We start from the raw sequence: 27,802 nt of genomic DNA on the forward strand, positions 1-27,802 counted from the left end.
TTAAACCATTATCTTCCATGAGCCCCTGAGCATAGATGACTTTCTCAAATTTCCCTCTAATGAAATACCTAGTGAAAAGTTGAGGAAGGGACACAGGCAGTGAGATGTTGAAGGGGAAAGTCGGAGAGATGGAGAGATGTCAGGAGCATGGAGCACTTGAGATTTTGCTCCAAAAGAAACAGAAGTGTAGGCAGTAGTGGGTGGAAGGTGGGACAGTAGGATCCTGGAGAAACGTTGATGGGAGGGCAGAGAGGGCAGAAGGTTCAAAGAGAGAAGATAAAGGCATTAAAGGCAAATTTCTTTCTTGATAATTTGGCTGAATGCCAGTCCTCAAATCAGATGCTTTTGTCCACCCTTTTCCTACACGTTAAGCAAATTATTTTGATGGTTCAGTCTACTTTTTAGATCTGCATATGACCCCTCAGGAAGACCCTGGTGAAAATCATAACAGAACTTTGGGATTTATTCAAACCATATCTGTACTTTCAGAGTTTGGATGTTTTGACTATTTTTCAGTCGGTACTTTAGAGATTCCTATAATAATAACCATCTACCATTTCAGATTAGGCAATTGTTTTCTTTCTGCAGCTCATAGAAAGGACAGACAGTTGGGCAGGGCAGGGCCATGGGGTCATTGGTGCCAAAAGTCAATTACCAAATAATTCAAACGCCTTTGTCCATTTATTATTATTTTTAAAACAAGTGTGTACATATGACAGTATCAGTTTTGTGGTTAAGAATATTAAGAGAATATTAAAGTTAACATTAATTAAACAGAACATTAAAAATCTGCATCCAGAATTTGTACATGTTGCAAAACAGCAGTGTATTAACTGGTGGCAAATCTTGGAGCCAGTGTTCCTTGGGCTATCTGCTCTACTGCATATTGGCTGTAACATCCTCCTCACTAATCAAGCAGTGGAGATGGCCAGCATCCTTTGTGGATTTCAGGGCTCTACTTCTCTGATCAACAGGAAGATTTATTGGTCCTACCCTATTCCGCACAGATGCTTCTTCTATTAGTTTTTTGTTGCTGCCAAAACAAATTTACTGCAAACTTTGTGGCTTAAACAACACACACTTATTTTCTCTCAGTTCTGTAGATCAGAAGTTCAACCCTGAGTTCACCAGATAAAAACAACTTGTTGGCAGGGCTGCATTCTTTCTGGAGGCTCCGGGGAAGACTGTTTCGTTGCTCATTCAGATCCTTGGCAGGATCCAGTTTCTTGTGGTTATAGGACTGAGGTTTCAATTTCCATGCTGGCTGTTTGGTGGGGCCACCCTTAACTCCTAGAGACTTCTCTCTGATCCTTGCATGTAGTTCCCTACATCTCAGAACCAGCAACGGGGTGTGGAATCTTTCTTGTGCTGCCATCTCTTTCACTCATCCTTTTTCCTTCTTACTCTGCTTTTAAGGACTCATGAGATTAGATTGAGCCCACCTAGATAATCCCAGATACTCTCCCCAATACAAGGTCCATACCCTTAGCCACATCTGCAAAGTCTCTTTTACCATGTAAGGTAACATATTCATAAATTTTGGGGACTAGGGCCTCAACATCTTTGGGGGCCATTATTTTGCCTAACACACTCTCAACTAAGAATTATCTGAACAGCCTTGGCCTGTAGGGTGATAAGTGTGAATCAATGATAGGACCTAGCCTCTATGATGCTTAGGCCAGGTTTCACTTTTTTTTTTTTTTTAATCAGATTTTCAGTTGGTTTATATCCATGCTGGCTTAATCTCATGTTTCTTGAAGTAGAATTAAAATGCATTATCAGAAAGACTCTGGAATCTCATGCTCCCAGCACCTCTCCCTGCCACCTCCATTTCCCTCTTATGCCCAAAAGAGTAGTTGAAATTTAAGCCATTCAAATTCAACGTTAGTGGGATGTGAAGAACTAAATCTGCCTGGGTGTAGAGAACATGAGACATCATGATATTTTCCCCTCTGATGGTATCTATTTGAATATTTTTATAACAAAATTTAAAAACAACTCAGAATAAAGGTATACCATCCTATGATAACTTAGCAGTGTTTTTCCTGGTGTACAGTCTCTCTACACCATCCTCTTTGGCCCCCACTGGCAACTGACTGCTTCTCATTTGTGCTGTTTCTTCCAAGTGCAGGAAAACCTCATTTTCATCTCTGCCTACGGTGCTCACAGAGTGGGCAGGGCCAGCAGAAACAGGCACAGTAGTTCATGTGGGCCAGACGGTGAGTCAGTAGGAAAGTAATAAATGATAAAGGAAGATGGACCATTGCCAGAGGTGGAAAAGAACTCCTCAGGATTGGGGAAGGAAAGGGCTGAACTTCCTGCCCTGATCTGATATGGGATTAAAGACATACGAGTTGGTTTAGACAGGGGTGTAAAGAAGAAATACTGTTAATGTCAGAAGCAGGCAAGTACAGAAAGTGCCTGGGCTGTTTTCAGGGGTGGAGGACTTTGGATATCTGCCCTCCATCTCTTCCCTGTTCACAGATGGGTCTGCTTCTCAGTAGCAGCTTCTTTTTCCATGAAGAGACTCACGCCAGTATTCCCTAGGCTAAGGCAGTGTCATCTAAGAATGATCCTTGGAAATACTGGGAGCCCATCTGGAATTGCTTCCAAGGCTGCCTGATGAGGAGGCAGCCTGAAGAGCTCCCATAATGGAGCTCTAACAGATTCCCATGCTTACTCCTAATAGGAGATTCTCCCTCTCCACCTCCCTTAGGATGTGCTTGTTCAGTCCCCAGTGTTCCCTTCTGATAAGGACATGCCCTGCAACTTGGATGGGAATTCAGTGTGCAAATGAGCATCAAGAAATCCTGGAATTCTTCTCATAACCTCGACTCGAGGGGAATTCAATTAAAGTTTGTGCAGCACCAGTTAACAGGGCAATGAGGGAATTGCATTGTTGTTGGTGCCTGTAATAACCTTACATCCCAGACCAATAACTGCCTGGGTGAGTGTAAGAGGGCCAAGTACCTTCACCTAGGATCTGTTCTTCATCATCGAGGACAGTATCTGTGGGAGCCATTTCGAGGTTCAAATTCATAGCTCACGGAGGTGCCAACTATTGTTAAAGAAATTATTTTCTTTTGAGAGTACAAATATTGGCACAGAAGTGAACTAATTGGGGGAAGGGCAGTTGGGAGAGAGCAGGTGAGCTCTTTCCTATTAATGGGGAGACTGATGACTTGCCTTGAAAATGGACAGGAACTCTTCAATTGAAGTCATTACAGCTGAGCTTGCTCAGGATTTAATTCCATTTACATTTGCTGGCTCACTGAGGTGAAGCTGGAAGTGGAGTCCCCAAAGTCAGCCCCTTGATGTACCTCAAGCTGTTCCCTGTGAAATGACGACCCCTACGAAAGCTCGGCCTTTTCAACCACTTCAAGAGCTCACAGACTTAATTCCTACAGATAAAGTAGGTTTTTGGTCATGCTTTTAAAGCAAAGAGCCCAAGAATCTCTCTTTATGTCTCCAAATGGCAGCTCCTTTCAATGTTGAGGCCAGAACTTTTGCTTTATTTCCCCTGCTATTTGACTTCTAAACGTTAGCAGAATGCAAGTGTCTTTTGAAACACAATACAGCTGACTTTTGTTTTCACCTCAGTTTAAGATAAACTCAGCCCAACAGCTGAACTGCAAGCACCCTAAGACTCCCATTTGCCTTAATTACTAAAAATTGTACAAAACTTTTCACATTTGTCCGATCGTTTGCATTAGTATAGTTAATTTTATTAATGATGGTGTCTAGCATACAAATGGCAATGGAAAGACTATGGGTTTGGAAGACCAACATTCCCGAGTTTGCTTCCCTACTCCATCTCTTAACTCAAGTGCAGTGTGACCTTGAGTTAGCTATTTAGGCTAAGTATCAGTTTCCTCATGTGCAAAATAAGGATAATGAGATTTACTTGTAGGGTTGATGTGAGATTTATGTAGACTGATGTATAGGAAGCACTAAGCACAGTGCCTGACCCATAGCGCACTCACAGATGTGTGAGTTATTAGATGTTGTTGTCATTTTTAACAAAATAAAAGAACCAAACCATCAACTATGAGACATTAAACGTTAGTCTTTCACAAGATGATAATCTTATTTGAGGGTATCTAAAGACTTTTTAAAAAGCTCATCTCTAGCTTCCTTTAGAACAGGCAGGAAAAACCAAATGATTAGCACAATTATCCTAATGTAAACTTCTGTAATACGTAGACGTGTGATCAAAATATTAGGTCAAATAAATTTGCTTATATAATTTGGAGTTAACTGTGCTGTGTAAGGTCATGAATATGAGGCTTGCAGGAACCCAGTGGATCCAGAATTGCCCTGAAGTTCGGCCATAAAATGAACAAAGATTTCAAGCAAAACTGCTGGGAGTCCAGGCGAAGCAGAGCTGCCTGGGGGAGCAGAGTTTCCTGGGCAGAGCACCTCCCTGGGCCTGGCATCCTCCCAGGAGAGCCCCACCTCTGGAATACACATTCAGGGACTCTAAAACACAGAGCAGTCTCACAATCCACTTACTGTGAATGGGCCTTGGGTGGGGAGGCACAGAATTTCCTGGCAGGCTTTTATACCTCAACAATAAAACACCTATAAGCCCCTAGGAAGGCAGGGAGAACTCTCGCTGGGCTTCTTCTATAGAAGGAAGGAGGTAGCCTTCACTCATTTTATGAATCCCCTTGTAGCAATCTCTGACATATGAGGCTGGCACTGGTTCTGAAATCTCTCTGTAATATTTCTCACTATCGGTAAGGGAGTATGAATTAGATATGGGTCTAGTACTTTAAGTCCTTAGCTCTTTTTCCAGTGTCTGTCTTGTTGAATAATTTTATAGAGAAAAGAAGATTCCCAATTAATAACTCAATTAAAAACAATTCCCTGGATCAGAGGAAGCAGGGAGTGGCAAGTTATTTCAGAAAGCACAAGGACGGGAAAGAATCCAGTTTTTCTTGGGACTAAGAAGTTGTCTGAAGTCACCACCCAAAGCTCTGTTCACTGAATAACAGTCCTAATTGTGAGGTTCAGATTCTTGTTTGGGAAAATAGAATGGAAATAAAATGGCAACAATTGGCTCTGAAATTTCCTTGAGGCAAAAATGCCAGCTCTGATGAGGTGCAGCCCACTTATAATTCTGCCTCACAAAAGCGTGACATGCATGCCCCACAGTGTGTCTCTGAACATGCATGCAGCTGCTTGTTAAAAGCAGAACATTTGCCCATCACACAGTGGTCATACTTTTGCCACCAAAGCACTGAGCTGGGCTTCCTGTGCTAGATAGCCTTTGGTCAATTCCAGTTTTCTTTGTTTCCTCTCCTCGCCTCCCTTTTTTTCCTTCCCGCCATATCCCAATCTCTTTCAGAAGGATTTAATCACTGTAACACTTCAGCAGAGAGAGAGAGCTTTACTTGGCGACTTTTGGTTTACAGGATCGTTGGTGAACAATCAGTCTGTCTGGCAGGAAGGTGCGCCCACAAACAGCACAGGGAACCAACGTGCTCTGGGCACTGGTCCAGGCAGCTTCATTTAAGGCATCGAGATCATAGAAACCTTTGGCTGGGAAGTTAAAGGAAAAAAGAAAAGAGAACAGAAAAGAAAGAAAAGGAAAAGAAAATGGTAAAACGGATCAGTTTTCATTCTGGAGAACCATACCCTACTTTTTATGGAAAATATTTTCAGGAAATACCTGTTGACTGAGGCTTTTAAACAAATCCTGTTACTTTTGCCAAAAAAAAAAAAGTACTGCTCACTCAAAGGTTGAGTGAAGTTAGCTATGAACCAGAGATTTTTCACTCTTTGGATTTTACAAAGGGGAAGATATTGCTTTATGTGTTATGATATGCATTCTTCACTAATTATTAATATCTTTGCTTATTATCATGCAAATTATTTTCTTGCAAATATAACTTGTGGCCTTCTTTCAGATGCCTCTAAATATAAGCTTGCAAAGGAAAAAGGACATGTATTTGTATTTTCCTCTTCTGTAATCCTTCAGTGGAATGTTTTTAGAAGTCAAAACTGACAGTTGAGAGTGAATTTAAGATGAATTATATCCTAAAAATGTATCACCTCTTTATGGTCATAAACTCAAAGATTCTTTAAATAATTAAAGTGACGAATACAAGCAGAATAGTTAATCTGATGGAAAGAAGTGTCCTTAAGAAAACAACAAAGATAGCTGAGAGACGTATAACCTTCATTGGCAGAGCATAGAAAAAAGGCATGTGGCTTTGTTTTAGAGAAACCGTGGGACTCAGCTTTAATAAACCTTATTTAAATAGAATGACTTTAGTACATTAAATTGAAAATATGTTTTAGAATTGTCCAAAATAGGCCCCCCAAAATGTAGCCAGGCACTCAAAAATACATAACACACTTTTTATCATTTTCATAGTACATATTTTTTCATTAAAGCCCAGGCTATTCTTATATGATTTCTGTCTAATGGTTCACACAACCATGACAAACCTCAGATTCCTTAACATGCCCATTCCTAATGTTCTTTTTTTGATCCATGGGAAATTAAACCCCAGAAAACCTAGTATTTCTCCTTTGGATAAAGCAAGTACCACTTTCTATGCAGGATACAAATGTATATTTTGAGTGCTTTGAAAACTGTTGAAAAAAGAACGGTACTTTCTCCTTATTCATATGAGTTTTAATGTGGACTCAGATGTTCCAGAGTATTCATTGATTCTCACTTGTAGATGATTCATCACATTTCTTTTTTTTTTCTTATTTTTGAGGAAGATTAGCCCTGAGCTAACTACTGCCAATCGTCCTCTTTTTGCTGAGGAAGACTGGCCCTGAGCTCCATGCCCATCCTCCTCTACTTTATATGTGGGACGCCTACCGCAGCATGGCGTGCCAAGTGGTGCCATGTCTGCACCCGGGATCCGAACCGGCGAACCCCGGGCGGCTGAGAAGCAGAACATGCAAACTTAACTGCTGTGCCACTGGGACGGCCCTGATTCATCACATTTCTAAAAGCTTTTGCATAAGGCTTTGGCTTTGGGTCTGGAGGAAGGGTAATTTGAACTCTATGACTACACTGTCCATAGGGTGGAAATGGTAATGGGAATTCCCTTGCCTACAGAGAAAGAGTACCTTCAGAAATAAAAATAGCATGAGGCCAAGAGGAAAATTGCAGGGACGTGCACCTATCAGACCTACCTTTTCCATCTGTAGGCAAAAACAGAACAAGGAACCTACCTGGGCTTTCAAACTAGTCATCTCTTCTAGATGTGTGATAATTATGCTCAAGCAGAGAAGTGATAAAGATCAGAAGTGAAGGAAACTCATTTTCCACACCAAATGAGAATTGCTGGGAAGAGCTTTTCAATGAGGTAAACAATCTCTTTGTGGGCAAATGCTGTAATTTCAATACATGACGTTTTCATCTTGAGTTCTTTTCCGTCTATATGCAGAGTCCTCTTCTTAGCAAAGACTGTGAATAGTTGGGTTTTAGCAACATCTAGAAATTTATCGTGACAATCTAGGTTACATTCTGTGGGTTGCTGTAAAACTCTCTTTGGGTCACATTTCTAACAAGAGTGTTCTGGACTGATTGACACTAAATGACCTCCAGGTTACCTCCCAGATCTGCAGATCTATGGCTACGTAAGAAGAACGAATGCACTGAATGATACTCCTCCTAAAACTAAGAAGGATTTTCTTTGAATCAGGGGCTCAACTGAGAAAATAACAATGGTAGAAATGTGATGAGCAAGTTTGAGCTTGCTTGGCAAAAATATTCTCTGAACTACTTTATTCTCATTTCCTAAAAGAGTAAGCATGAGGCTCTGTGATGAGGCCACACGTGGCAGTTTATGGACTTTCAGTTTCCTTTGGCTTGAGCAGTGCTTTACAATATATTAATCGCAAAATTTAAAAAATCTGGACATTTCATATAGATGTCTAGATTTCCAGTCTTTTAATGTGTTATTGAAATGTGTGACCACACTGGGCTAAATTTCTGAATGAATAATACCAGCTGGAACTGGCGAGACAGTCAGTGCTCTCCAGCTCACCATGGGCCCCAACTTCCCTTTTTTCACACCTGCACCAATTTATTAAATTTTGCAACCTGGCTAGTGGACCCTGTAAGCATTTGAGTTTGGTACCTTTGCTCTATGAACACTAAGATACATTTATATTTGAAAACTTGTTTCCAGATGCCCCAAAGGTTTTTTAAGTTCTACATTTTTTAAGTATTATGTTTGATGGTACATGAAAGTAATTTTCAGGAAATATAGTAAATTCCAGTGGGTCCCTCTTCTTTTTTTTTTTTTTAAAGGTTTATTTTTCCTTTTTCTCCCCAAAGCCCCCAGGTGCATAGTTGTGTATTTTTAGCTGTGGGTCCTTCTAGTTGTGGCATGTGGGACGCCACCCCAGCATGGCCTGACGAGTGATACCATGTCCTTGCCCAGGATCCGAACCAGTGAAACTCTGGGACGCTGAAGCAGAGCGTGCGAACTTAACCACTCGGCCATGGGGCTGGCCCCCTGCCTCTTCTTGCCCAGTTTTGCCAGCACGTAGTGTCTTTCTGTCTCAGCATCTGAAGGCAGCACTTCGGGCAGGCATTCCAGAACTGTTTTTCCTATTTGGCTGTAGCCAAGAAAGTAAATGTTGCTGATTTCAGTTGTTTAAACAAATAAGAAAAGAATATCTCTACTCTTACAGATTTAGAGAGAAAATCTTCCCTTATGCACTCAAGTCTTTTTTTCAAAAAACTTACCAGTGATGGTCCTGACTTCTGGTTTTTTAGGTTCTGGTCTCCTTAACTCCTTAGGCAACAAGTTGTTTTCATTATGCCATTTTTTTAGACATTGTGGCTCATGGATGGCGATTGATTTTGTTCCATATTCACGACCACAAATGTAGCAAACAATTGTTGGTGGACGTCTTATCATTGTTGGCTGCAAGTAATATAACATATCTGTTAGATAAAGTGTAGGTTTGGAAATTATATTTTAAAATTATAATGCATTCAAATTAGCTAGAAAATCAATATGATGTTTAAAAACTCCAACCAGTCTGATGAATTTAAACTTTATGACAAGAGAACAAACTATGTTATCTGAGTGACTGGGGGCAGTGAGGATGTGGGTTTGAGAGGAGTTTAGGAAATAAAGAGGAGCTAACCAGAATTGTACATATCGGTAGTTTATAAAATGTATTTTCTCATTTAATAAATATCGATTGATTATCTTCTGACTATTCTCCGTGCTAGGAGAACACAAAGATAAATCCGGCATGAATCATCTGCTCAATAACATCTGGCTTTAGCATACTGGTATGTCTGAGAAATAAAGTAAGTTCATTGGAGCGTTTATGATAAACACTGTTGTGCCCACCCACATTGCCTCATGTCAACAGCTTTCTATTGCAAGCACCTGTGTTCTCTGCCTTTTTTGACATAGAGTAGGCTCCACTCACAGGCAGGGCAACTAATCAATTATAGATGGGAGGTGGTGGATAAATACCCAGCTTCCTCTCTAAGGCTGATTCCATACAGTCTTCCAGAAGTCCCCATTGGGACTGCACCACAGTTACTCATTAATGTACTATATAGGCTTCCTTCTCTGCCCTATCTCTCCTCCCACTACTTTGCTGGGGTTTCCTGGGATCATCTCTCAAATAAACTACTTGAACTCAAATCCTTTTCTTAGCATTTCTTTCTGGGAGAACCAAATCTGAGGAAGCATTAAGGATAAAATGCAATAGGGAGCTTCTGCTTCTGTCTAGGATATAGAAAGTCATGAGAAACACTGCTCCCACCTAAACAATGAAATAAGTCAAATAGCCTACAGAATCATAATTTTTGAGCCCATTGGAGACTCAAAGTTGCAAGGTAAATTAAGAGTTAAAAGAACTGCCTAAGTTTGAGGGTGGATAAACAGAATCAAGAGAAAACCTCCCACACTCCAACTTTACATGAATATGAGACAACAGTTGTCTGCCACAGAGAAAAGGGCGGACAGCTGAGTGCAAACACCTCTGAGGTGCAGGCATGCAGGGTCTGTGTATATAAACTCTCCCATCCAAAACAGTCCAACACTGGGGAGAGGCAGAAGCCTTGATAGAAAGCTTCAGTAATTCAAGAACACAGGATCTGCCTAAATCTGAGGACAGAGCTGGAGAATTAGGCCATGCACTGAGTCCTGGGTAAGAGCAGTCTACTGCTGAAGGAGGGTTGGGAACACTAAGGGCAACTCCTTCTCTGTTGCAGGCATGTAAGGCACACAGGAGTCTAAGAGTATAGCAGAAGAACTAGGAGGAGCCCTTTGGCTCCAGGCCATTCACTGAGTTCAAGGCAAGGGCAGTTTACCACTGGGGGAATTTAAACCCTGTAATGCACTGAACATAACTAAAGCAAAGACAAGATCCAAACCTTGCTAAATTACAGACGACATTGACACACCAATTATACTCACAGCCTGACAGAAGAAGAGGCAAACTTATTTTGAGTATAAGTATAATCTACTCAGAATCTACTGTTCTCTTACACAGAATGTCCCGCATTCAATCAAAATTATAAAGCACACACACACAAAGAAAATAGGACCCACCACCATCAGATATAATCTTAATATAACCAGACTAAGATATGGCCTAGATAACTGGACTATCAGGGTTTTAAAATAATTATTTTGATTAATACTTAAGAATAATTATTTAAAATAATTGTAGTAAATATGTTAAAAGATATAGAGGAAAAGGTGACAGCATGTGTGAATATATGGAAAATTAAAGCAGAGAGATAAAAGTTATTCAAGAAAATCTATGGGAAATGCTAAAATAAAAAACATGATATGGGAGATGAAATATTCATTTGATAAGACTTTCAGCAGACGTCCACACAGCAGAAGAAACAATCAATAAACTTAAGGATATGTCAGAAGAGATTTCCCAAACAGTAACACAGAGAGAAAAAACAGTGAAGAAAAAAATGGAATAGATCAAATGGTCCAACATATATGTAATTGGATCCCAGAAGGAGGAGAAAAAAAGTGAAGAAAAGAAATAGATGAAGAAATTATGTCTGAGAATTTTCTAAAATTAATGAGACAACAAATAACATATCCAAAAAGCTCAGAGAAATCCAAGCAGGTTAAGTAAGAAAAACAGAACTAGATACATAATAGTGAAACTACTAAAGACAAAAGATAAGCTTGAAAGCAGTCAGAGAAAACAGAGACAATATATACAAGGGAACAAGAAAACAATGACAAAAATTTCAGGTGATTTCTCATCAGAAAAAATGTGGAGGACAGAAAATAATGGAATGACATTTTAAAAATGATTAAAGAAAAAACCCACTACCATGTCAATTTAGAATTACATATCCAGTAAAAATATCCTTCAAAATGAAGGTGACATAAACACATCTTTAGACAAAAGGCAAAAGAATTCATCCTTGGCAGAGCTGCTCTACAAGAAATGCTGAAAGAAGTTCTAAATACTGAGGGGAAATATCAGCTAGAAATCTGTTCTATAAGGAATAGAAACAGCATAAAATGCAAATAGTTCAATAAATTAAAACAATCTTTTAAAAATATTTCTAATTTTTGTACATACAAATGACAAAATCTCTTTAGACTAAGGGCTCTTTGAAGAAAAATGGTAGCAAAGGAGTATGGAGTTTATGGTGTATATATATATGTAAACTTTACATATATATGTAAAGTTTTTATGCAAAACTTATTTTGTAAAAAAAATAACTTTACTTATATATATATACATAAAGTTATAGTAAATAAAAGCATAGAATTCTTAGATCTTCCTTGAAGTAATTTTTCACACATAGAATGCGACATGCTGAAGATGCATATTTTAATCTCAATAGTAACCACTGAAGCACTAAGTCATGCAAAGAGGCATAATTAGGGAAGATAGAATACTTAAAAAAAATTGTTGAGTTAACTACCCCCAAAGAATGATAGGAAAAGAGGAGTAGAGGACCAAAAAAAATAAATAATAAAAGAGGCAAGAGGAACAAATAGAATTAAAACACCAAGGTGGTAGACTTAAATCTAAATATATCGATTATTGCAGTAAATATAAATGGACTAAAGAACACAATTAAAAGGTGTAGGTTGACAGACTAGATTAAAAAACTAAGACCCAATTACATGTTGTTTATAAGAAATGCATTTTACAAACATGGAGACACAAATAGACTACAAGTAAAAGGATAGGAAAAAAATTTCACATAAACACTAAGCAAAAGAAAGCTAGTTTGGCTACGTTAGTAAAATTTAACTGAAATTCAGAGGTTGGAAATCTTTCTTCCAGTTGTGAAGATCAAAGAAAGCTTTGAGGAGGTAGCATTTGAAGAATGGGTAGAATTTAGACCACAAGGACTGGGAGGGGTAGAGAAGACTATTGGAGCCTGGGGAAACAGCATGAGCAAAGCCTTGGGAACAGGAATCTGGAGGTGAGTACAAGGAATAGCAAATAATGTAGTTTGCCTGGTGTTCAGTGTAGCATTGAGAACTAAAATCAGACAGGCAGGCTGTAGCCATGCTGTGAACAACCATGAATGCCATGCTAAGGTCTGGGTTTTGTTTTGTAAATGATAGGAAACTGTTAGGGCAGTAATCTATAAAGGGCTTTACAAAAAGGTCTGGCTGTAATGTATCTAAAAGGGCTAACAGGGCAGCATATCTATGAGAACTTCAGCATTCATGGCTCTGAGAGCAAAGAAATCACAGGTCCAAGAGAACACCAATGTTTTATTCTAGGTAACAGGGCGATAGTGATGTCACTTACTGAAAGGGGGATTGAAAAAGGCAGGTTGGAGAAGGAGAAATAAAGGGATTCTGTTCCGGACCTGTTGTGTTTGACATACTTGTAGAATCTAAATGTGAATAAGTCCAACCAAAACAGGAAATAGAGGCTTATAATTTAGGATTAGCAGGTTTCTGAGCTATTCACACAGAAGAGATGTTTAAAATGATAAAAAGTTCAGAAAAGGAGTTTATAGAGAGTATATGGAAAAAAGTTCTTAGGAGAATATCTACAATAAGGAAATTGGGGAAGGGAAATTGCAGCCTAAAAAGATAAAGGTTCAAGTTTCCAGTTAAAGAAACAGAGCATGGGGACAAAAGACTCCATTTAGGATTCTGGAAACACTTCTGGTTTCCAGAAAGATAGTGTCATCAACTCTGTCAAATGTTACAGAGAGTAACGGGTGGTTGAGGGAGGCCGTTAGATTTGATTACCAGTAGATTGTATACCAGTGACTTCTGCAAGTTTAGTTCCAATGTAGTGATAAGGATAAAACTAAATTGTTAGGAGTTAAAGATTAGGTTGAGGAGAAGAAGAATACACTCAAAAAATCTGAAGAAAGGAAATTTGAGAGACAAGCAGAGCTGAAGAAAGATTTGTTTTGTTGTTTTCAGGATAGGAGTGTCTTAGGCAGAGAGAGACTATAGGCTGAAGAGAAAACAAATAATCAATAGAATAATGTCTCCAAGGAGGCAGGAGGAGATGGGGTCAAGGATGTGACTGGAGATGTTAGCCTCTGAAGAAGGGGAAGACGAAATAGATGAAGTTAGAGAAAGGTTGTTGTGGAGAAGTGAGGCGCAAGAGGAGCTCACGTAAGAGGAATTTAGTCTTCAAAGAATGAGGCAAAGTGATCTTCAGGGAATGAAGAGATTTGAATTCTGGGCAAGAGAATAGTGAAAAATATGGGAATTAGGCACTGTGGGGAATGTAATAGTGATTCAATTCGGGAAGAATACTCATCGAGTAATGGAAAAGACCTAGTTAAGTTGAGCTGCAAGAAATTTTAATGGAATTAAATGGCCTTTTTCAATATGTTCTTAAGTAGCACTGGGTGGCATGAAAGCAGAGAAAAATTAACTTGGTGGTGTGGTCTCCTTTGGGGAAATAAAACATGGCAAAATGTGTGAAGGTTTTAGAATCTGCCTGCTTCTAACTAAGACTATTGGGGATTACAACTGCAATGGGAAGAGCACAGAGCAAGATCAAAATTGGAAGGAAGCACATTTGTGATTTCTGCATACCCAAACCAAAAAACAGACTCTAGCTGGGGAAATCCACAACTGACACAGACCAAGCAAAATTGAGAATAGAGTTACTCTCTGCATGATCCAAGTTTTTTAAAAAAGCATATTATTTGAAGTAGAATATTTTTATTATATTATTCTATACTGAATTATGCCAATAGACTATATTCATCAAAATAACTATAATTGTTTATCCTTCCTTGTTATTAGCCACATAGCAGGATCTATACCTGAAAAGTGACTTTAAAAATATTTGGGGAATTCAAGACCTAAGAGAAAGAATAAGGAGAAGCAATAATTTTCAAAGTATCCACAAGTTCCTTACTAGTTTTTACTTGTTCGCTAACTTGAAAGATTAATTAAGTGCAGGTTTTTTAGTTTAAAAATGAGGTTTTTTTTTTTTTACTTTGAGAATAATGATTTTATTAAAATTCCATATGGAAAGAATGAGCCAAATGCAGTATTTAACCAAGCATATAAGCAAAATAAATGGCATGGGTCCTAAATGAGGACATTCATGTCACATTGTCAGAAGGTTTCTTTTGAAAGGAAAAATTAGAAGAAAACAGGCAGACACAGAGGCCAGAAGACACGCACAAAGTAACTTAAAGAAATGTGGGAGAAAATTAATACCATAAAAGGGCTAAGATGTTCTATATTATATTTTCCAAAGCTTGTTCCATGCTCTGTATTTGTGGTTGAACTGCAGATGAACCTGCAACATACTGCATATTCTTAGGTTTTGAACATCTTACTCCTAAGCTTACTCCTAGGGAAGTGCAAGTAACACAGACACTGCTAAAGAGAAAAACGCATCCCCATGGGTCTGAACAGAGGTAAGAGAATTTCTATTATTTTTCATTAATTTCACGATTGTCAGTCTGAAACTTCCAGAGAAAGCTGAACAATCTTCAACTTGTGGTTACTGCCACTACCCCAACTGCCAAGGTATTACTTTTCAGCCTCTTTCTCCAGCATTTTCAGATGGAAGCGGACGTGTGGGGAAGGGAGAGGAGGAACAGGAGGAAGAGACCATAGCCCTGGCAGAAAGGGCAGAAGGCCCCGTCTTAGAAATGCGCTAATGAGACATGGCATAACAGAGCAAGGCAGGGCCAGTGGAAGATTTGCCCAGGGGGATCGTCTGCCTGGGGGCTTGCCAGGGCCTGCCAATTCCAGGAAAACGTAATTAAAGGAAGGCAAAGAGGAAACCGATAAGTTTAATGTTTCTGCAGAGCAAAGGATTAAATCAACAGTTTTCCTGTCAACATTTCAGATAATATTTTGGGGGTGTGAAGCATTACTTCTTTAACATCAGGGTAAAAGATTTTTCAAAAAGTTAATCTCTTGAATTTACTTCAGTGTTATTTCAGGTGTGAACTGTTTCCTAAACTTCCTACATGAACCGGCAGCTAAATTCTCCATACGCAAAAGTTTATTAAGGCTCATCACAATTTTGCTTTTGTTCTTTCAGTTTCCTGGGAAAGTGTATTTAGGCTGGATACAGGCAGAGGCACTTGAACACTTCAGGGAAAGTTTTCATATGTGTGTTTTTCTTTTAACTTGAATCCACTAACTTTCATATGTTTTAAATCATTTTGCTGGCCACTATTGGAATTATCATTTTATTTTCCACTCAGCATTTTTTTTTTTTTTCTTTTCGTTAATGTCTTTTCTCTGTCAGGAACACCTCATGATCGATCTTATAGGCCAGGACTATGCAAAGCAAAGGGAAGTGGACATTTGACAAGTTTTCCCCTAATCATTGTAGATGATCTGTTATCCATCCATTCATTTTTACAGTTTAAAATAAACAGCTGTAATATCACCAATAGATATTGGAAAGGGAAAAGATTAAGGACCAAGAAAAGAGAATGGTTTGGTGGAGAACCTCCAGAGACATATGGGTGGAAGAGAAATAGACATAGTTCTAGAAAATCTAGACTGGGATACCTATTTCAAATAGCTTCAAATGGCTCTCAATAACCTCTCTGGTAGTTCAGGCTGAAAGGAAACCACAGTGAATTGCACAACTCAATAGCTGATAGAGCTTAGGGAAAGAAGCATAAGAATTAGCTAGCAGGAAAAAGTATTCCTAACACTAAATACTGTTGCATGAATCTTAATGAAAGAAATATTGAAAACTAAAATGGAAGTCATTACTAGCAGTTTTACAAAAGATCAGAAACACTCTATATTTGTTCATTTCTTATATCAACCCACAATGAATATTAAGTAACAGTAGTGTGAAGTTATAGTTGTGTGATATTATTTACAGGAGAGTTAGGAGACCATGATCCAAAGATGTAGCTTTTTTGGAGATTTGTTGTGAAATAGAAATTAGCAAGTAATATTTATGGGGCAATAGATCCCTTTGAACACCTAATGACTGCTATGATTATCTCTCCAGAAAAATGCTCATGTCTGCGGAACTATGGATGTGATTTCAAAAAATTGGTGGACTCTTTAAAACTCATCCATTAACTCCAGGAAGTGAGCTGTTGGGCCTTTAGCCAGAGGCAAACTTCTTCCTCAAATAGATGCTCCTTTGTGTAAGGAGCCATTTGGCACCAATTAAATGCATCAAAAAGTGCTGAGTTGAAACATGCAAGAACTTATGAAATACATCACCTCCAGCTTCAGTGATCTTACGTCCTGCTCTGCCTAGAACAGTCGCTGGTATACCTGTTGTCTTGGCTAAGTATTAACGGTTCCTTCTTTTACTTTCTAAACTGTCCCCATTTAGTCAATAAATTGTATGGTCACTCTACCTCTGATCTCCTTTGAAAAACATTCATTAATAAAATACAAACAATCATAGGATGAAACAAGAACAACAAGAAGCTCAGAAATGTTGAAGCTGTGACGATAAGACTGGTAATGAATCCATTTAAACATAGAACTAAGGCAAAATGACTACAGAAATTATGGTTAGAGAAGGGAATATAAAAGGAACATACCTTGACAAATAAAAATACTTAATTATCAAAAATTGGCAGGAGAAGGAGAGGTGTAAAGATGTTAATAAGACTAAATTCCTCACCTTACATGGCAAACAGTCAATTAAAGCAATGTAAAACTAACTCATGGAGTTGAAATTTTTTTTTCGAATCTTTCAATAATTTATCTTTGTTTTTAATGTTGGTAGATCCTTTTAAGAAGTAATATTCTTTAAGTGAAGAAATATTTTTCTGAAGTTCAGCAATGTCAGTTTCACGTTGGTTTCTTTTTGTTAAATTTGAGTAAAAGTTATTGTATCTCTGTTAATAACTTGGATATGCTGATCTCACTTCCATGAACCAGTCCACATCTCTATTTATTTATATATGTTTGTGTATACAGAGAGATGTCTGGAATGATGTTGACTAAGGTCAAACTAATGGAGGTTGGGGTAATTTTTATGCTAATTTTTATACTTTCCTAATAGTTTGAATTTTTGTAATGAACTTGTGTTATTTTTATAAGAATAATAAAATGATAAAAAAAGAATATCAACTCCAGAGTAAAAACATAAGCAGGGAGTAGGTAATAAAATCTGCCCTAAAAGGAAAAATCAAGTGAAGCCCAAATTGCTTTCTGAAAATTCCTTTAATAATTGATAAAAGATCATATTCAAAGCTTTGTATATAATACAGTTTAGTATTATAATCAATTAATAGTTGGAACTAGAATTAATATTAGGTATGAATACAACTTTGCATAGCATAAAACAAAAGTACAAGGCAAAATGAAAATATTTACAGTATCTTACACAATTCTAATAATATTATTTTATTTTTTCAACTGTTTAAAGTTCAATATACATCAGTTCAATGCTTGTATGATGCAATTTAATTGAAGTCCTAGAATTCTGATCCATTTCTTTAAAAAGCAGCAATGAAGGTCTGGAAAAATAATCTCAGGGCAGGATTTAGCTTGAGTCTGTTTCTACCATAACATAATTTAAATATAGCTCTTTAAGATATTTTAGTTTTGTTCAGGCTTGTTTCCCTGGCTTGGATGCATTAACCAAAACATGAATTCACAAATAACTAAATGGGGTTGTATGGTATTCATCTGACATTGAAAAGTGGCAGCCAAAAAGATAACTTGGGGAGTGGATGGACTGAACCATCCCTTTGGTCCTGTGTTGCCCATTGTGGCTGGACTGACAAATCACCGTGTAATTTTCAGCCGCCCAACTGCCCCCCTTCCCTCTGCACTTGATTCTGTTTTGTGCAAACTTGGCTTGTCTGACACGATATCAGGAATTTCTGTGGTTCTCCGCGGCTACAGAATAAAGGCCAAACACTTCATACTGACTTCATTCATGGCCAGCGTTAGCGCCGTGAAACAAATCTGCTAGCTGCACCAAACTCAGCACCATTCCCAAAGCTGGAGGCCACAGTCCTCAACTTTGCTGCTCCATGACTTTATTCATCTAGTCCTTCCAGCAACAAACATTTAATTGAGTATAGTACCTCCTCCATGCTGGAGGTGTTGAGGATCCCCAATCCTTAGTTTTCCTTAGTAATGGAGACAAACGTATAAATTGCTAATTAGAAGGCAAAATTTACAAGTGCCATGGTAGGAAGACATAGTGACACAGGAACCTGAAGTAGGAAGAAAGGGAAGAGTTTTGACCAGAAGCCAACAAAGTGGGTGATATTTGAAGTGGGTTTGTTAAATGGCTAGAACTGTACTGGTGAGGGGAGAATTCCCTCAAGCAAACTGCCAATGACATGACCTTTTCAATAACTAGTTAATATTACTGAAGTATGTTAACATGAAAGCTTTAAAGCCCATAGCAAAAAGACTGATGAGAGGAAGTGTGAGAGCAAGAATTAGTGCATTCAATACAGGACTGAAACACGAGTGGTCAGACCTTGAGAATTCAGTCAAAGTTTGGCACCTTTTCTAAGTGTCCCCCCATCTTCCCACCTTTGTCCTGAGCTCAAACTCCATTCTCTGTCATTAGAAGCTAGCCATGCTTCAGTAGCTGGGTAGGGATTTGACAGACAGTACTAGACACAGGTCTATGCCAAGAGAGCTGGTTCAGCCTCTGTGTTGTTGTGGGAGTCAGGCAGAGAGAGGCAGTAAAAAAAGTAATGAAAAGCGTCTTGATTGTGTTGAGACCTGAATGCAAGGATAAGGACTTAATACCTTTGAGACAGAATCAGATCAAGGAATAGGCCAGATGGAGCAATTTATAATTTTCATATACTAAAACATCTTGATTTTTCTATATTGAAGAAATACAGACTGGTTCTGTCTGTACTGAACTAGACAGCAGTCTTAAGTAGTAATAAAAACACTAATGCAACTGGAAGTATCCATAAATAGATAAACAAAGTGTAATATAGCCATTCGATGGACTATTACTCAGCAGTAGAAAAAGAACTACTGCTACTAGGAACAACATGGATGAAACTCAGAATCGTTACGCAGACAGAAGTCAGACACAAAGGAGTACCTTAGTCGCTGATTCCATCTATATAAAATCCAAACTAAGCTGAAGTAGTTAAAAATCAAATCAGGGGTTGCCTGGAGGCTGGAGGTGAAAAGAGGAATAAAGGGTATCAGGAATCTTTAGGGGTGATGGAAATGTTCTGGATCTTGATTATGGTGGTGGTATAACAGGTACGTAAAACTGTCAAAACTCATTGAATTCATGTGTTTAATGCATGCAGTTTATTGTTTGTATATTATTCCTCAATAAAGCTGATTAAAACCCACTCATGCAGACCTGGTTCAGTGGAGTATTTTAGCATTCCCGTGCTCAGGCAATACAGTCAGTTCCAAATCAGCAGTACGCATTGGCAGATGAAATTCCAAAATCAAATAACATATTTTAGAGTGACTTTTGCCAGGAACTGGAGAATGTTTTTAAGTGATCTAGATTGTAAACCCTTTAATTTGTCTAGCAAGAAATTCTTCAGTTGAACAAAGAGAAAGAATTACCATAGAAGAAAACTACAAAAAGAAAAAAAAGCACCCAGAGAAATTTAGAAAATAGTTTTTTTCCAGGACATTAAAAATTTTGCCAGAGAAAGTGCACTAGGTAGCGACTCCATTCACACACAATTTCATGCAGAAAAGTCCATAGATGCCAGGGCATGAGCCCTGCAGCAGAGATGGGTAGCTTAAAAGTGGGGCTTTCCCTTTGTGCCATGTGCGTGGCGTCTGGTCTGTCTGAAACATAACCGACACCAGTTTCATATCTTCCAGTAAGAGAAATCTCAAGGTCCTTTAACATATGAGTGTGTGTGTGTGCGCGCATGTGCACAATAGACACATAAAGTCAGCCAGTCACTTTCCTCAGCTGATTTCCGGGGTAGTGAAAGGCTCCCTTTGCCTCAAACTATTCATTCCTTTACATTTTCCTCGGTTTTGCCCTTGACATCCCTCCAACCTGTAATTATCATCTTTAGACTCACTCCCCTCAGGAAGGAAGAAAGAGAGAGCTGAGAGCCTTGCTCTAGAAGGTCGCAAGTACAATTCCCTATCTGCAACCAGGGAACAGAGGAAGCCCCCTGCGTTTGCATGTTTGGAGGCAGGAGTTGGCTGGATTTATTTGCTGTCATTGAAGCAGTTGGCCTGTTCTTTTTGCAAAGGCCATTTAGTGGGGCTGTGCCAAAGCACCATATCAAAATGTAAGATATGTCTTTTTTATTACCAAATATGTATGCAAATAAAATGAAATGCCTAACTCTTTCCCTCAAGTAACATGCTTTGCACATTACTTGGAAACAAACAAAAAAGGCAGAAAATTTAAGCGTTATTTTTTTTTTAAGGTTGCATCATAACATCCCGGCACCAAAACAGCCATACACCCTGTTCATTTGGGGACATTCATTAACCTAAGAGTCAGAGAAATCAAGGAACTCAGAGGTGAGAGAGCATCCTGAAAGGGAACAGTCCCTGTTGGCCTGAACTACGACTTTGAGTAAATTAGAAAAAGGTGCCCCACCTTAAGATGCTTTCGGACCATCTGGTTGTGATCATTAATCTGTAATGAGACAAGTCACAAGATGCACAATTAAAAAATAGTGGCCATGGGAGAGATACATATGACAATCCCTGTCCCAGGACCTGGCCCAGAACTGGCCCCATATATTGATGTATGTTAGAAGGAGCGTGATTGGTAACGAGCTCAGTATGGCCAGTCCGAAAAGATCTGGGTTGAATCAGATATTTTTCAACTGTGCAAAAGCCAATAAAGCAATGGGATTCTAAATATTGATACTAAAGTTGCATTGTAAGTAGAAAGAAACCAGAGACATCTGCTGAGAATCCAGCTGAGACTGATTCGGGAGATGAGAGCGAGAGGCACTAAATGGAAACGCATCTGGAGGAAAGGGCTGTCTCTCAGGAGGTGAGTCAGCTGTACCTCAGATGCCGTTGCTCAGGAAGAATTTTCTGGTTACAGGCAACGTGCCAGGCACTGTGCTAGGTACAGAACCAGGAACTGGCCCTAACAGCGGGAATGACCACGCTTAACTCACCACCTTCATTTGGGAAATATTTTTTGCTTTTTCCTAAGCTCCTTCTCTAGGGCAATAAGTCAAGTTGACAGATCCCTCTTTGGCATGCATGGAGCTCATTCCACCTGAAATTATTCAAGAAACAGGGGCGGAATGAGAAGGACCTGATGAGCAGAGGAAGCATTTTTTTGACTTCTCTGCCCACTGATATGTTTCAATTCAGACCGATTAGTTCTGAAAACTACTCTCCAGATGTGGAGCCTCTCTAGGATCCTGGTCTTCTTGTGGTCCTGTAAAATTCTTAGAAGGTTTGGCTCCCGGATGTCTGACCCACAAGAATGCCCTCATTGTTCTGGAGACTCCCAAATGGTGATTGGCAGCTGGGGTGAGTTCCCCTATGCTCAGCATGAAGTGTGCATGCCAGTGGTTCCTGCACACAACTATCGCACAACTATGTGGGTCCCTTATGGGTCCTTCATGACCCAGGCTATGCTCTTTACAGCCTCTCACCCAGGCTATGCTAACCCCTTAGAACTATCTCCTCTCTGCTCCCTACTCTGGATCTCAAATTGTAAGCTGATGGACCACAGGCCATTTCAGCCAACAGACAGGCATGTTTTACCAGACCAGCATAATCTTCTCAAAACTTTTAAATGTGAATATCTCTAGGTGGGACTTACTCTCCAAGATACCACAGGCTCCACCCCTCCCTATTGCCGTATATACAGCCTCCTCAACCCCTCAAAGCATTTGAGCTTGTGACTCTGAGCAGTCTATTTTCCCACTTCCTCTCCCCACATAGCTCCCCAACAAAAGGTATTTGCCTTATATCTCATTTCCAAAAAATGAGCTAAACTCGTGGTTAATTTGCATTAATATGCCAGTGGCTAAAAAGAGTTTGTTACCTATCTAGGGAATCTATGCATTTTAGCTGGAATCTCCTATAGAGTCAGTGCTTTAAGTCAAAGGACTGAATCTCCGACTGTGGAATTTAAAAAAGTTAGCCAGGTCATAGGGGAGGCATTTTAGAAAAAAAAGTATGCAGTGATATATTAGAGATTGTCACACTGAAAATTCCCTGCTCGCTTTGAATTTAAGCACTTTGGCAATTACAACAGAACTTGACAGGAGGCTTGAAGCCCATCTTTAGGCAAGAGAAGCTCTTACTTTAAGGGATGAGACTGGTTTCCAAGACCACATAGGCACCGTAATCATGTGTAATCCTCAAGTCATTTACTTGTTGGAAGATTTTTTGCTTCCCCCACTCTCAGCTGAATCTCAGGCTGTCAAAAACAGGGGCCCGCCTGCCAGGGTCTGAGGGACTTGTGATGTGACTGTGCAGTTGTTTGAATGGGTGTCACTCCATCAACAAGCATTCCTCTTCCTGGACGACAAAATTAAACACAAAGAATTTTGGCCTTAGCTGCTATTTTAGATTTTCCATACTCGTGATCCCTTCCATTAGGCCAAATAATTGAAATGTCTGTGGTGAGTGCACAGGGCATACCATAGAATGCCGAAAGTTTGGATGGGGAAATAAGAGGGAAAGTTTTCCTCTCCCATACTTGAGGAAAAAAGTAAAACCTCTTTTAGAAATTCTTGTGAATATTCCAATATGAAAATGTCCCACTGAGTAGCAGCTAACAATTATCCAGCACTTTCTAAGTGCCAGGCCCTATACTAATCACTTAACATGCTTTATCTAAATAATTCTCATAATAATCCTCTGGCAAGACTCGGTACCCCCAATTTACAAACCAGGAAACTGAGGCACAGAGTGAGTCGTAAGGGGTGAAGCTGGTTTTCACTCGGATAGCGGGTCTTCAGGCATTGGCGCTGTGAAGGGAACAGGAAGGAGCTGACCAGTGACCACTCGTCGGCTACCATCCCAGGTCCTTTGCAGGCATTCTCTCATTTCAACCTCTCACAGTGGGGGAACTGAGGCTGGGGAAAGTTAAGTAACTTGCTCAAACATACGTGATTTCATTGTGCATCTATTATCTGATTCCAGGTCTGTCTGATTCCAGCTGCTTCTAGACACATGAGTGTCACCAGTGGTCAGACATGCCTTACATGTCCAGAGAGTCAGCCATTGGGTGAGATTGGAGAGAAAGCAGCAAAATTCCTGCTTCTGCTCTCTTGACTGCCTCAAAATTTCATTCCTTGGGTTAAAACTGACCTCTCTCCTAGCTTCTTTCAAAATGCAAATAGTCCTATGAGGGAGATTTTTCTGTGCAGGATTTTGTCAGATTCTCCCAACTCCCTTCCAACAATATCAACAAATGGTGGTTGGTTGGGGCGGAGAGGGTGCAGACGGTGCTGAAAGGAAAAGGAGGTCAGTATATGAGGCTGGGTCACAAAAAACTCACTTCCTAAAGTCAGAATTTTGCCTGCGGCCATATAAAAATTTTAACACACTTGACTGAGACTGAACGTATATAATTAAGTTTCCACATCCCAGGCATGTCCTACACATACAGATAAAGTGTAAATAGCATTTTAATACATAGGAGTAACTGCAGAGTTCAGTCTCAAACCTCAACAATTGCAAAGTTTTATTGTCTAGAAACCACTGGTATTTCACATTTACTTCTGGTGTTTTCAAACAATTCTACCCAAATGTCACATCTGGAAGGATCGTTGTTTGAAATTAAATTGTTTTTGGAAATCACTGGATGCCACGTAAGGAATTTTCCAATCCAGCCTCTCTATTGGGCAACTATTAGAGAGAGTTTGTTACTTATGATTTGGAGTTTTGTTTTGCTCCTTTTAACAATAAGAAAGACTGGACTATTCATTTGGAAATGCTCTTAATATTCAAGTATCTTCAGGTAGCTGATTTTTTAAGACAAACTATTGGTAGTTTGTTTTAAACTACCCACAGTTAGTAGTTTGGCATTTTAGTTCTGTAATTGCCTACCCTGAGATACAAGGCTGAAATATGTAAGTCAAAGAATGAATTCCAAGTTAGAGTCTGTTCCTGAAAAGAATACGGTTTCTTAGCTTAAGTTATTTTTCTCTTTTTCTTTTTTCACATTTGAGATAAAACTGCTTTTTTCCCTGATCCCTTAGAAGGATATTGGTTGGAAGGTGAGGTATTTGATTAAATCTCTTGCTAAAATTCTTGCCAAGAATGACTTGCCTTGAAGAGAACGGACAGAGGATGTCCCTCGTGTCTGGTTCTTGAGCTCTTCAGTTTGGCACAAGCTCTGACACTTGTAGTCAGATGGCTTCCAATTCGTAGGATAAAATGAAGTAGCAAGGGAGCCATGGGGGCAAGACAGGAAAAACCCACAAACTGAGATAGCCACTTAGATTTTCCAGCTTCTACAGTTAGAGAGAAAAAAAGGAAAGCGTAGACACTACCTGACCTGGAACTTGGAAGTTGGCTTATTTCCAATGCCCGATTTGTCTACAATTTATGCTAAAGGACCCTCAGCTCAGGGGAAGGCCAAAGAAAGAAGTTTTCCAATCAAAAGACAAGTATCCCTTTGGATAGAGCAGAAAGAATTCGAACCTTGGGACACAGTTTTGTGTTTTTCTCTCCTGTCCATGTTAGAGTTGTTGATTCCAGGTCCTCCCCATCCTCTCCCTCTCTCCCTCTACCTCAATTTCCTGAACCTTTAGGTTGGGACTAGTGACATTATGATTTCACCTTCTCTGCTTAAACAAAGGTAGCCTGGGATGTGAGAGCTGCTTGGGGACTTTAAATGACAGGATCATGGCATCAGAGCTGGTGCTTGGAACAGGAAGATTGGTAAATTATTGAGTTTCTGGATTTATTAGGCCCTTCTTCAACTTACAGGACATTTCTTTACATATAAGACAGTCTCATAGAGGCAAATATTTGAAAGAGACAATGGATGTAAGGAGGAAGTGAATTACACAATATAAAAGGAAAGCAAGAGATGGAATCCTCAGTCAACTCCTCTCAATGCTGCACGTATTCATAAGGCTGACCTTGTGTCTCATATTTAGCAATGAGATTCTGTTCATAGGACATCACCTTTGTTCCCATAAGAACTCCTTCAAAATTGTGTTGCACTGCCTTTGGTGGAGTTCTAAGAATTTTGGGATAGATTTTAGTTGTTGCGCTTGTAACTCTGATTTATAAGAACTGTGTATATCCATTCAGTGATTACACAAAGATTTCTAAGGATCTCTCATTAGAAAATATGGATGTCTGTGTGTTTGGGGCTCGAAGCGGAGAGGTAGGGGTGATGGAGAAACAGGCTTATGAAGACATATGAAATCACTTAAGCTAGATTAACTCTGAGAATAGGGCATTTTGTAGTTTTATCATTTTCGTCCTGAAAAATATTTGAAGGTATAATACGTGATCCTCTCCTCTTACAGAGGTTACAACCAGTACTTTTCTTTCTAGAGAAGCAGAAAGCCTCATATTGAAGCACCAAATCAATGACCACCTATTTTTGCTTTGGTCTTTTGGCTCTGGGAGAACTAGCTGGAGCTATTATGGTCTCTCTTGCCGTGGATATGTGATATGTAATTATAATTTGAGGTTGATTTTTAAAATAATTATGTTAGACTATAATTTGTACAGATGAGTATTATCCTTCAAATGTTTATGTTAGGAAGCTATACATCAATTTCAGCGGTAATGCTGTTGCTCTAAAATTCATAACTCCCCCCACCCTCAACACATACAGTTTACACACACAGATTCCTTCAGGTTGGCTTCTAGAGCCATAGTGCAGAAGAGAACTGGTCCTTTTACCTTAAAGTTGCACTTTGTACACCTGAGAGCCGTGAGATCCTAGAATCCTGCCCTGATATGCAGGCATGGTTGGCACCAAGGAAAGATGAAGAGCTGGCACATGGAGGTGAGCATTAGTAGTCCAGCTATCAGCATCAACAGAGGGCAGTTTGTGAGGTCAAGGCTGATTTTTATGACATCAGCTCAAGTGAGGGGGTGAACTAGGGCCACTAAAGAGGATTATCAGGGTAAGAACCCCCAGAAGGATCCCACTGGATGTTTTATCTACCACATCCAAGTAGTTTCAAGTCATTCTTGTGTTTGGGAATCCCAGAGGCAAACGGTTCTAGAAGCCTTAGTCTTGATTTCAGGAGCTCAGCTCAACTGAAGGTATGAAGAGACAAAGGACTATGTAGACTCTTAAACCTAACATTTTTCTCTCTCTTTATACCTCTCTCTTTCTCATCTGATAGGCTTGATAAGCTTGCTTGGTATGTCATTGAGAAAACATAAGATATAAACTAGCAGATTGTAGCTCTTTCATCTTCCCACTAGCAACCTACAAACTTGCCTTCATCTGCATTCAACTGACTCCTGAAATGGAGAAGTGCCCTCTCCTATCAAAATCCCCGCTCCAAACAAGCTGGGATCCCACTCCCTGGTGCCAATTTCTTCTCCACTTACCATTATCACCTCTCCAGCTTCTTCACCCTCCCTGTCTCCACTGGATCACCATCCTAAGCATTCAAACATAGTCTAGAAGCTCTCATCTTTTTTTTTTTTAAAGATTTTTTTTTTCCCTTTTTCTCCCCAAAGCCCACCGGTACATAGTTGTATATTCTTTGTTGTGGGTTCTTCTAGTTGTGGTATGTGGGACGCTGCCTCAGCGTGGTTCGACGAGCAGTGTCATGTCCGCGCCCAGGATTCGAACCAACGAAACACTGGGCCGCCTGCAGCAGAGCGCGCGAACTTAACCGCTCGGCCACGGGGCCAGGCCCTAGAAGCTCTCATCTTTTAAATAACCTCTCTTAACCCAATATCTCTATTTCCAGGCTACTTATTATTTTCCTCCTGGTTTTCAAAGCCAAACTTCTGAAAACACATCATATCTTATCATTCATACACTCTACAATCCCCACCACTACACTGAATGTGTTCTTTCAAATGTTACCAAACTAACTCCACATTGCTAAATCAAACAGACATTTTTTTGCCTTCATTCTACCCAGTCTCTCAGCATCCCACACTGTTTTCCACACCCTTATTCTCGACATTTTCCCTGATTGCGGATTCCATGACACCATACTCTCCAGTCATTTCTCCAGTGTCTCCAGACACCCATCCTCCAACCCCTTCTGCTCTAACCCCTAAATATTGTAATGCCTCAGGGCTCAGCCCTGGGTCTATTTTTCTAACCCTATAAGCATTCTGATGACTTTGAATATATGTTAATAACATATAAATGTGTATCTCAATTAATCTTTTCTTTTGAGATTCAGACTTATATATTCAAGCTTACCTACCCACTAAGCCATCTTTCAAGCATTTTGAATTCCATATGTCCAGAATGGAACTATTGATCTTAACTCCCAAGAGCCTGC

The 27,802-nt window shown here is 39.5% G+C and overlaps 1 protein-coding gene across 5 annotated transcripts; it reads right to left on the reverse strand.

The window, feature by feature from the left end:
• Positions 1 to 662: 662 nt before the first annotated feature.
• On the reverse strand, positions 663 to 27,034 carry ZNF475 (zinc finger protein 475). 5 transcript variants are annotated; one of them, XM_005599490.4, is made up of 4 exons: positions 26,223 to 26,358; positions 20,971 to 21,009; positions 8,726 to 8,906; positions 5,373 to 5,544 (listed from the first exon to the last, which is right to left on the reverse strand). In XM_005599490.4, the coding sequence occupies exons 2-4, from the start codon at positions 20,989 to 20,991 to the stop codon at positions 5,393 to 5,395; spliced, it is 354 nt and encodes a 117-aa protein (XP_005599547.1). In that variant the 5' UTR covers positions 20,992 to 21,009; positions 26,223 to 26,358; the 3' UTR covers positions 5,373 to 5,392. The 5 variants fall into 5 exon arrangements, with proteins under 5 accessions (NP_001420521.1, XP_005599547.1, XP_005599548.1 ...); XM_005599491.4 differs by lacking the exon at positions 26,223 to 26,358 and adding an exon at positions 25,002 to 25,087; XM_070232782.1 differs by lacking the exon at positions 26,223 to 26,358 and adding an exon at positions 23,664 to 23,803.
• Positions 27,035 to 27,802: the final 768 nt, after the last annotated feature.

The sequence above is a fragment of the Equus caballus genome, chromosome 14 (assembly GCF_041296265.1).
Source record: "Equus caballus isolate H_3958 breed thoroughbred chromosome 14, TB-T2T, whole genome shotgun sequence".
Classification (NCBI taxonomy): domain Eukaryota; kingdom Metazoa; phylum Chordata; class Mammalia; order Perissodactyla; family Equidae; genus Equus; species Equus caballus.

Excerpts from the sequence above, each read along its gene's own strand:
- ZNF475 (XM_005599490.4), bottom strand. The coding sequence starts at position 20,991 with ATGGTCCGAAAGCATCTTAAG. Across the intron at positions 8,907-20,970 it reads TGGTCCGAAAGCATCTTAAG|CCAACAATGATAAGACGTCC; the intron begins GTGGGGCACCTT and ends TATTACTTGCAG. Across the intron at positions 5,545-8,725 it reads AGAAGTCAGGACCATCACTG|CCAAAGGTTTCTATGATCTC; the intron begins GTAAGTTTTTTG and ends TTAACTTCCCAG.